The 10,262-nt window shown below is 48.7% G+C and overlaps 1 protein-coding gene across 1 annotated transcript; it reads left to right on the plus strand.

Annotated features, from left to right (window-relative positions):
• Positions 1–385: 385 nt before the first annotated feature.
• On the plus strand, positions 386–2,725 carry ACTA1 (actin alpha 1, skeletal muscle). Its single transcript, XM_071547978.1, has 7 exons — positions 386–439; positions 514–656; positions 818–1,142; positions 1,283–1,444; positions 1,666–1,857; positions 1,981–2,162; positions 2,308–2,725. Exons 2-7 carry the CDS (start codon positions 528–530, stop codon positions 2,449–2,451), a joined length of 1,134 nt encoding a protein of 377 aa, XP_071404079.1. The 5' UTR covers positions 386–439; positions 514–527; the 3' UTR covers positions 2,452–2,725.
• The last annotated feature ends 7,537 nt before the right edge of the window (positions 2,726–10,262 follow it).

Consider the following 10,262-nt stretch of genomic DNA (forward strand, 5'->3'; position numbering starts at 1 on the left):
ACCGTGGGCTCACCTGTGGCCGCGGCGAGGCCGCGTTTCTCGGGGCGCGGCACGTGGTGGCGGCGCAGCGATGGCCCCGTCGGGGCAGCCCGGCCGCCCCCACCTGTCTTGCCCTTATCGGGCCCGGCGGTGCCGGGGGATTATTTCGGCCCCGGCCGCGGGCGGTGGCAGGGGGGGCCCGACAGACGCGCCTTATACGGCCGGGCCCGGCTCACCTGGGCCGGGGCCAGAAGCGCCTTCTTTGGGCACCGCCGGGCCGGGGCCGTGACGGGCCCCACGCCCAAATATGGGGACGGCCGGGGCCGCATTCCTGGGGGCCGGACGCGCCGCCGCCCGCCGCGATAAAAGGCTCGGCGGCGGCCGCGGCGGCCACGAGTGACCCGGCGAGGAGCGGGAGCCTCTCTCTCTGCCCGACGCGCGGAGCCCGCAGCCAGCCCAGGTAAGCCCCGGCCCCGCCGCCCTTGACCGCCGCTGCCCCGGCTGTGAGTGAGGCTCAGCCTCTGTGCCCCGCAGACACAACCGACACCATGTGCGACGAGGACGAGACCACCGCGCTCGTGTGCGACAACGGCTCTGGCCTGGTGAAGGCTGGCTTCGCCGGGGATGATGCCCCCAGGGCCGTGTTCCCCTCCATCGTGGGTCGCCCTCGCCACCAGGTACGGCGCGGTGCCCCTCCGAGCTTCCCCTCGAGCCCTGCCACAGCCGTGGTGGTGGATTCCTGCTGCCTTCCGGCGCTCCCCATCCTCCTGTCCTGCTGGGGAGCCCTGTGCTGTCGCCCGTGGAGAGGTTGCTGAGTCCCCGCTTTCCTCCCCTGCAGGGCGTCATGGTGGGTATGGGTCAGAAGGACTCCTACGTAGGAGATGAAGCCCAGAGCAAGAGAGGTATCCTGACCCTGAAGTACCCCATTGAACATGGCATCATCACAAACTGGGACGACATGGAGAAGATCTGGCACCACACCTTCTACAATGAGCTGCGTGTTGCCCCAGAGGAGCACCCCACCCTGCTCACTGAGGCCCCCCTTAACCCCAAAGCCAACCGTGAAAAGATGACCCAAATCATGTTTGAGACCTTCAACGTCCCTGCCATGTATGTGGCCATCCAGGCTGTGCTGTCCCTGTACGCCTCTGGCCGTACCACTGGTGAGCACAAAGTCCCACTGGCCCCTCTTCCCTAAGCAAGGACATCCAGGACTGATCCCCTATAGCTGGAAAGTGCTCTGCCCCCCAGGGCAGGACACTGTGGGATGCATTTCTCAGGTGGCTAATTCTTGTTTCCCCAGGTATCGTGCTGGACTCCGGTGATGGTGTGACACATAATGTCCCCATCTATGAAGGGTATGCCCTGCCCCATGCCATCATGCGCTTGGATCTGGCTGGCCGGGACCTCACTGACTACCTGATGAAGATCCTGACTGAGCGTGGCTATTCCTTTGTCACCACAGGTAAGCACGATTCCCTCTTCCAAAAAGTCCCCCTCTCACTTCCAACCCTTGCACCTTCAGGGATGCTGCAGTCTCTTGCCCTGTTGCAAGCCGCGTGAACCCTCCTTTTTGGGAGTTCATGTGTGGTTAGAGGTCTGGAGGCCCAGCAAACCTATGAAGGAGATGCAAGCATTCCAGATTCCTCCTCCGTAATCGCTGATGCCTTTGCTACCCCCTGACAGCTGAACGTGAGATTGTCCGTGACATCAAGGAGAAGCTGTGCTATGTGGCACTGGACTTTGAGAATGAGATGGCCACCGCTGCCTCTTCCTCCTCCCTCGAAAAGAGCTACGAGTTGCCTGATGGGCAGGTCATCACCATTGGCAATGAGCGTTTCCGCTGCCCAGAAACACTCTTCCAGCCTTCCTTCATTGGTGTGTGGGACCCCCTCCCTCTCTTCTCTCATGGCAGCTCTCCCCTTCACTCCCGAGTTGTCAGGTAGAGCTCTTGCTTTGCAATTAACTTGTGCCTGCTTGTTTCCCTCTCCCAACCCCCAGGTATGGAGTCTGCAGGGATCCATGAGACCACCTACAACAGCATCATGAAGTGCGATATTGACATCAGGAAGGACCTTTATGCCAACAATGTCATGTCTGGGGGTACCACCATGTACCCAGGTATTGCTGACCGCATGCAAAAGGAGATCACAGCCCTGGCCCCCAGCACAATGAAGATCAAGGTAAGGCTGGAGCACAAAGGACCTGGGCACGGGAGCAGCCTTCCTTTGCCCCCTGCACACGGCACTCGGGGCTGTGCACACCCCTGTGCCTGCCACTCACAGCAGTGGCTTGTTTACTGATCTCAGCTCTCTTGGGTTTTTCCAGATTATTGCCCCACCTGAGCGTAAGTACTCTGTCTGGATCGGTGGCTCTATCCTGGCCTCCCTGTCAACCTTCCAGCAGATGTGGATCACAAAGCAGGAATACGATGAAGCTGGCCCATCCATTGTCCACCGTAAATGCTTCTAAACATGTTTACATGATCACTTTGCCAACCACGCTCAGGATGACAACCCTCTAGGTTGCAGCCTGCCAAGGGCCTGCAACAGCCATGTAACTTTCTATTTTGTAATGATTTCTGGTTACTGTTGCTGCAAAGCTCCACGTGACACAGTGTATGTAAAGTGTACATAAATTAATTTATTTTATCTCGTTTTGTTTGTTTTTAAAACCAATGCCCTGTGGAAGGAAACAAAAAACTTCAAGAAGCATTAAATCATCAGTCATTCTGTCACACCCCTAATGTGGTTGTTTGTTGTCATTTGCTTGGGTTCTTCCATCTCCCGTGCTGATGCAGCATGAGAGGACTGGGCTGTGGGGCTGGACATCCCCCAACAGGAGCAGGACTGGGGAAGGGGCAGGACCCCAACCAGAGGAGGCAGCTCCCTGGGACTTGCTTGGGGTTCAGGCTGCTCAGCAGCACTGGGAGCGGTCTGGGGGTGGCTGTGTGTTGCATCATGCTGCTGCAAGGTGGGTGTCCTGACGCTCTGCAACGTGTTTCTCCCAGACCCAGAACGGAAAGGGTTACCTGGAGCCTTGGCTTGCAAAAGATTTCATTTGGCTCAGCCTGCCAAAAAGTAGCCCTGGCATGCTCCTGAGGAAGGCAAGGATGAGGCTGAGGGCAGGTGGCGGGTGCAGGTTAAATAAAGAGCTTTCCACTCCACTTATGGGAAACCCACCTGCTATCATGTTGTCCCTGGGGGGCTGAGGGCAGCCAGGGCCACTTCCTCACCCTGCCTGACACGCTTGCCCTTGCCAGTGGTCAAGCATGAGGGGCTGCCTGCAAAGGGACCACCCCCTCCTCTGCCCCCTTGAACCACCCCACCTCTTTCAGGGATCAGATCCTTTATGCAGGAACTCCCTGGGAGCCCAAAGGAAAATCCCCAGGGCTTCCCCTTGCCAAAGGCATTTGCGTGCCCTGTTTGCTGATGAGGCAGAGCAGGGTGGGAGGAGGGAAAGCTGCCCTGGCCTGCCTCATTTATCTGAGGCTCTGGGCCCCCCCTTTGCTTCCAGTATTCACACACACATACACATCCCAGGTTCTCCCTCCCTCAGGGAGCAACCCTAAAGCCCTGCCGTACTTGGCCATCTCCCTGGGCCGGTGCATTTGTGTAGAAGCCATCAGCCTTTGGAGAAGGAGAACTCCTGGAGCACAACACCTTAGCATGAAAGCAGTGCTTGAGTTTTGGGGTGTTCCTTTGCTGTGGGAGACAGCAGTGATGGGGAAAAAAAAGATGATTTTCAGATAAATTTCCAGCCCAGGAAGGTTTTTTGCTATGCTGTGGCTATGCTAATGGTGCCTTTGTTTTGCCTTTCAGCTGGTTTTACCTGCAATGAAGTGAGACACATATATGAGTACACTTTTTTAGCCCTATTCAAAAGTAAAACCCTGTGGAAGGAGCTGTCCTGGTCCTTCCCTGATATCTGAGGGCAGAGGGGGTCTCAGGGCAACTCTAGGGGCAACTCAGTTGAGATTCCTTTCTGAGTGACTAGAGTTGACCTGGAAAGTAGTTGCTTCTCAAAAAATAGTTGCTTCTCAAAAAACAAACACAAGCTTTTACTTGCCATTTGTGCAAATTGTTGTGCAGTGGCACATACTTCATCTGACAGATCCATGTTGGGATTTTGGGAGGTGCTTAATTAATGTTAAGTCCTCAGTACTTGAATCCTGATCTCAAAATCAGTTGTGACTTAAGTGGTGTTACAAGACGGATTTTAGGACCTGCTTCTGTTATTTTATTAAAAGACTGTTTTAGAAGCACAAATAGAAGTTGACTTTGAAGAGCAGCTTCATGGATTAGACAGCACTTGCAGACTCCACTTTTCCATCTGCATAGTTAATTTAGGGTCCTCAACCCATGTCAGAAGGGGCTGATTTTTAGGGATTGTGGAGTGTGACGCTGAGGCAGTGACTCTCCTCCAGCCTGATCAAAATCAATGGGAGCATTACCCCTTCTGAAGGAAGACCTACATTTTGCAGTACCAAACATGGGTTTAGGAATACTCAGGAACACAACTGTGGGCAGAGGGCAATTCTCCAGCAGCCAGAGCATTGCATGGGCACTGCCTTGTGCAGGGAGGCTGTTGCTGCCACTGGCATCTCATTTTCTGCTGTCTCCAACAGCATCACTTTGTCTTGTACTAACCCAGAGCACCAGGTATTCTCAATAGCCTTAGTGCCAATTTCATCCTGTTGAAGTTAAATTACCAACAGTAGCTAAATGACCAACAGTACAATTTTACAGCTGAAAAAAATGACTTGTTTGTTCGTTTTGTTGATTAATCAATGAATTGAGATGCAACATATCTCAAGCCTACCAAACAAAACCTGTTCAGGTTTTAATTTCAAACCAAAACATGTTCTTTATTATGAAATGAGCCTTTTATTTGGGCTTGGGATTTTCCTTGTGATTTTCAGCAAAGACACGGATTGTTTGGAAACAGGTGAGTGAGATTTTCATGTGATTCACAAACCCCATTGTTGGGAAGGTGTTTTGGAAAATTTTGCTTGTGCGCAGTGGATCAGGTTTGTCTTTGTTGTGCAGTTCTCAATAATTTCATTACCTCCCTGTGCACCTGTAACAGTGCAGCTGGCAGTAGGTGAAGGATAGCCAGGACCAGCATCCTCTGTTTTGAGAGCAACAGAGAAATAAATGGGACCTCAGAGGAGTAAAAGGGGATAACCCATGTGCTGTGGGAGGTAAGGCAATGGCAGAATGGCTGTTGCCTGCACCAACAACATCCTCTGGGACTGCAGATCACTGCTTGCCTCACAGCCAGCTGGATCTGGGTCTGGACCAGTGCAGGACAACCCTCTGCAGCTTAGCTCCACAGCTGCACCCAGTCAGCAGTGCAAGAGTTTGCCATGGAAATACCAAATGTCAGCAAGGGATGGCAAATCTGGAGAAATAAAGAGTTCTTGGGAAGAAAAAAATTATGTGGAGCTGCTTAGAAGAACTTGGGAGGCAGTCTTGACTGAGTTTTGATGTAATCTTTCCCAGGGTCTGCAGATGCCTGAGCCATTAACACAATTATTTAAGAAGTTAGGGAACAAGGAAAACCTGGCTTCCAAGGGAAGGTCTTGAAGGAGCCTCTAAGTAAAAGAACGAAGGGAATCCTGAAGAAGATGAGGGCACTGGAAAGGCTTCCTAATTTCATTTTGATAGAGATTTTGTTAATGTGAAAATCTGCATTGCACAGAGAGCAGAACGCACCTTTCCACAGAAGTCGTGGTTCTGTCCCCCATTTGGGAAAGGGAACTGACACCCCAATGTGCTTTTCCCTTTAGGTCCCAAAACTGCAAAACCAAAAAGCACTTTGACCTACAGTATCTTTTAGGCTTGGCTTTGCTAAGAGGACATGAACACCCACTCAGGGCTGACATCAGTGCAGCCCCACTGTGTACTCTGGTGATTGTGAATTTTCTGTGAGCATTTGGCCAGTAATATTTATTCAATGAGAATTACTAAAAGGACAGAATAGAGGCCACTTGTTAATTATCATTATTTTTCACAGGAAACTCCCTAAGCAACAAATTCTGTAGTGATCTTTATTTCTGAAAGTGAAGCACTAAAACAAACCCTTCAAATCTTCAAACACTTCTTTTATAGGAATATTGTATGCCATTTCTATTTCACTAATCCACATGAAAAAGAAAAACTTGAATGGAACATTGCCTGTTAGGGTTTATTAGTTAATTATTTTTGAACCAAACAGGCTACTTTCTATTAAAAAAATAAATAAAAGAGAGCTATTCAGTTGTATAGATTTTCATGGTACATCTCCTGGGGCTGGAAAATGGAGTACACGAGGGTGACTGTAACCTATTGATCAGCCAATGGATAACTGCAGGCAATGCTGGTGTGCAGGCCTCCCATGTGGGGCAGATGCCAGTCGGGTGTGCAGCTTTAGCAGTAGGACCATTTGGAGTATCCTGCAATCTTGCATTATTTCCCAGGAACTTCTAGTAGCTTTGAGGATCCTTTTCAGACCCTGATGGCCAGAACAGGTTTTGAAGACACCAAAGATCCCAGCCTTAGGCTTTCAGAATTAGTTGTATTTGAGCTGGCAAAGACTTTGTTTTTTGTTTGTTCAGGATCTGTAAAATAAAGCAGCTTCTGAGTTTTATGCCGCAGGGAAAGCTGGAGCATTGCTGGCTCCCACTAGGGATGTGCACTCTTGTGTGATGAAGTTGAGCAGATGTTGGAGAAACATTTTATTGCCCAGAATGCCTCTTTCTTACCCCCTCCTGTCAACTTTGAAACTATACTGCCCTGTGCAGAACTGGGGCCAGCAGCATGCAAACCTCTAGCACTGTGATGACCCTGGGCACCTTATCCTCTGTGCTTGCAGGGACCACAACCAAACCCCATCTTGCCTTGGCTGCTCAAGGCCACTCTGAAACTAAAGCGTGCAGCTTGGAAGCAGTTCTGGCTGTTGATGTTCAGGGAGTGCCACAGGCAGCCCGGGAATGAGGCTCCATGTAACCCCACCTCGGGGAGCTGTGTATATATAGATCCCTGGATGCAGCTTTCTTACTTGGCACATTGCTCCCACTCATAACACCCTCCAAACAAACACTCCCTGCCCCCCTGTGCCCTCACTACTTGGCTTCCAGCAGCTTCTCTCTCTTCCAAAGAAAAACAAGGCTTTAAAGTTGAGAAGTCTTATTGCTGGAGGGAAAAGGGGGAGGATCACCTTATAAAAGGGTTCTCACATGTACTGAGAGATGAGCATCCCAAAGTCAGTATCAGCAGGCATCAGCCATTGCCCCTGGCTCACAAAGGCATGAGGACCTGAGTTGTATTTGCAAAGGAGGTCATGTCTTGTAGCTCTTCTGGCTAGGTTGTTGTCTTTCATTAAAGCAAAACTGCTGTGAGTAGGGCTTCATGTACAGGTGTGTAAGGAGACCTCTGTACAGATGCATCTCAGTCCTGTTCCTAAAGGAAGAGCTGCCTTGGTGCCTGGTGCATGCAGGCACGGACAAGGGTGCTCCCACAGGCAGCTCTATAGTGGTTACAGGATTTGAGTTTGCTAGTGTCCAACCATGCTGCCACTGGGCTATCTGCCTGCGGAGCACAGTGGGGAGCTCTGCCTGCTCTGCACTACATTCCATGCTGAAAAATGAGTGAGGTCCAAGTTCTAAGGCCATTCACTTTCTTGTGCTATGTGGGGATAGAGGCACTGTTCAAAAGGCTACAGAAAAGGGTATTTCCTCCATCAGGATTTCTTGTTCTGGAAACCTTTAGCCATCCCATCCCCACTTGAAAAAAATCAACAGAGAGCTACCAGAACTCCCTAACAAAAACAATTTTGAAATAGTGATTGTATTATTCCTACCTAATCCCAGCAGCACTGGTGTAGGTGACCAGCCATGTTTCTGTGGCTGCGGGATCCAAGCAGTTTACATTTTCTTTCTTTTTACTTCTTTCTTGTATCAAGTCCATCATGGTTTTCCTCTGTGACCATGAGCAAGTCAACATTCATGGTTCTGTTTGTTGCCAGTAAAGTGGCTTTTCTATTTTCCATCTCAAAGGAAGACAAAGATGAATAGCGAAAGCTCATGAAGGGTTTTGAGATGTTGTCATAGAAGGTGTTTGGGGAATGCGAAATACTTGTTATCCTATATTTAGCTCTGAAAGTCATGTAGCCCAGTTTCCTGGCACAAATACTAAAAAAAGTCTTGAAATCTGATTGTTTTCCCAATGTGGCCACAATCTGGAGGCTACAGTAGCCACTGGCTGTGCCAGGCATCCATGGCTGTGCCTGCAGCGGGTCTTTCACCTTGCTGAGAGTCCAGACCTCCCATTTCTTCCTGAGCTGGTCTCACCAGTAACCCAAAACACCAGCAGTTTCTGTTCTTACTCTGGGTGTGATGCCTCTATACTTGGCCTTCAAGACCCCTGTGGAATAAGATTATTTTGTAAATGTAATAAAAGTGGCAAATTTAGAATTACAATATCCAAACTAGTCAGCTCAGGGAGAATATGAGAAATCTCTTTTGGGACAAATGTTTTAGAGGGAACATGGTAATTGATTTTAGCTCTTCTACTCTGGTATTTATTGTCTCTTTCCTTAATTTTTTTAGCCCACTGAAGCCAACCCATCCTGGCTGAGACTGCATGATCAAGGTGTTATGATGCCTCTGTTCATAAATGGGTTAAATGCTAGCCAGGTTAATAAAGAAGGCTGATTCTGCTTAGACAGCAAAATATGACATTAGGTGGAACTTGGAGATAAATTCCAAAGTCAGCCTAAAAAGGGTGGTATTTAATCCTTGAGGTGCTTAGCCTCTGCTGACACCTTGCTTTATCTTTTTTAGTGCCTGCTGCACATATTCCCCTGTGGAGAAACAACTGTTTGACAAAAAATTTGATGTAATTCCTGTCAAAAAATCTTGATCAGAATCCACAAACCAGGTGTAGCACTGTGCAAACTGGAGGTGCTTGGTGTCTTCACCAGCTGCAGCAGGACTGTGGGCAGCCCAGAGAGGACACCTGCTGAATGTGTATCATTGTTTAAAAATAAAAAGGGGAGAGAAAAGAATAACATGGAAAATATTGCAAGGTCAGCAGATGGTAGGGGGAGGGCTTGTGCCTCTGCAGGGGGATTTGGGTAAGGGCAGAACAAATACTGGGATGGATACATAGCCATGGAAAGAGAAGGTATCTGGGATATTCTGCAGTGCAGGAGTAATGGAGAACATTCCCAGGGTGCTGCAGGGACATTACACTCAGTATTACTTTATACCATTTTTGCAGGTTAGATTGGGTCTATTTTGGCATTGCAGCAAAGTCTCAGCTCGTTTACTCAGTTTCAGACACCCTCTGCTGCAATGCAATTGTACTGGGGTTGATTCATGCGAGCTGTCCTCTCTGAAGCCGATGGGACGACAGTGGATTTGGTTAATGTTTAAGTGCTTATATGACCAGGTCCCAGATTAAGAAACAAAGCCATAGCAATAAAAGCAATAACATGAGGAAGCACAGGGAGGAAGTGGGAATAATTAATTTTGTTGCTGTAATTCCCAGAACCTGGCACACGGCTTGAGGGCATGAAATGATCAGCAGGAAGAAAACAATTAGAAGAATACTTGTTTCTTGAAATGTTTGCATTTAATCAATTGCCTGTTCTGTAAAAGTTTTATTGCTCATTACATAACTCACATCTGTTTTTCTCTATTTTCTGTAGAAGAATCAGTCTGAATTTAGGATCGATTGAGCAAATGAGGGTATACAAGAAAATTGAAAAGCAGTAAGATCCAAGTGTGGACCACAGGTATTCTGCAGGAGTGGTAATTTTGACAAATAAGATACCTGGGTGGAAAAAGAAAAGCATTTGAGTAGAAACTATTTTATGACATAACCATCATCCCATTGAATTTGTGCTGGGAAAGAGTTCTGAGTTGCAGATCTGGAAGTGAGTGCAGGCTTAAGCTCCAAGGAGATGTTTTACTTTCTGACCCTGGTTTATCTCTGACCAGCACAATGGTAAGTGGTTTCTGAGAACTGTTGAAGAAAGTAGCATAAATATACTGACCGAGTATGGGAAGGGAGTTTTCATATGGTAAGTGTAACTGTAAAGAGGGTTTGGTATTGTTCAATGAATATTTAAAGCAAATGTCTGATAAGTTCTTCACTGGCAGTTTGACTTGTGAGTTATGTTGCACAGTCCTGAACCATGCCCCTCTCTATTTATAAAGTCATGCCTTGCTATATCTGACTTGCTAAATAGGCCTTCCAAATTGTGGAGCGGATTCTGGTGGCATAATATGGGAACGA

This window comes from Pithys albifrons, chromosome 2 (assembly GCF_047495875.1).
Source record: "Pithys albifrons albifrons isolate INPA30051 chromosome 2, PitAlb_v1, whole genome shotgun sequence".
Classification (NCBI taxonomy): domain Eukaryota; kingdom Metazoa; phylum Chordata; class Aves; order Passeriformes; family Thamnophilidae; genus Pithys; species Pithys albifrons.

What these genes read in the sequence shown, in the direction of transcription:
- ACTA1 (XM_071547978.1), top strand. Translation starts at nt 528, where the DNA reads ATGTGCGACGAGGACGAGACCACCGCGCTCGTGTGCGACAACGGCTCT. An exon ending in CTTCCAGCCTTCCTTCATTG is followed by an intron (nt 1,858 to 1,980) that starts GTGTGTGGGACC and finishes CCCAACCCCCAG; the next exon opens with GTATGGAGTCTGCAGGGATC. An exon ending in CCAGCACAATGAAGATCAAG is followed by an intron (nt 2,163 to 2,307) that starts GTAAGGCTGGAG and finishes GGGTTTTTCCAG; the next exon opens with ATTATTGCCCCACCTGAGCG.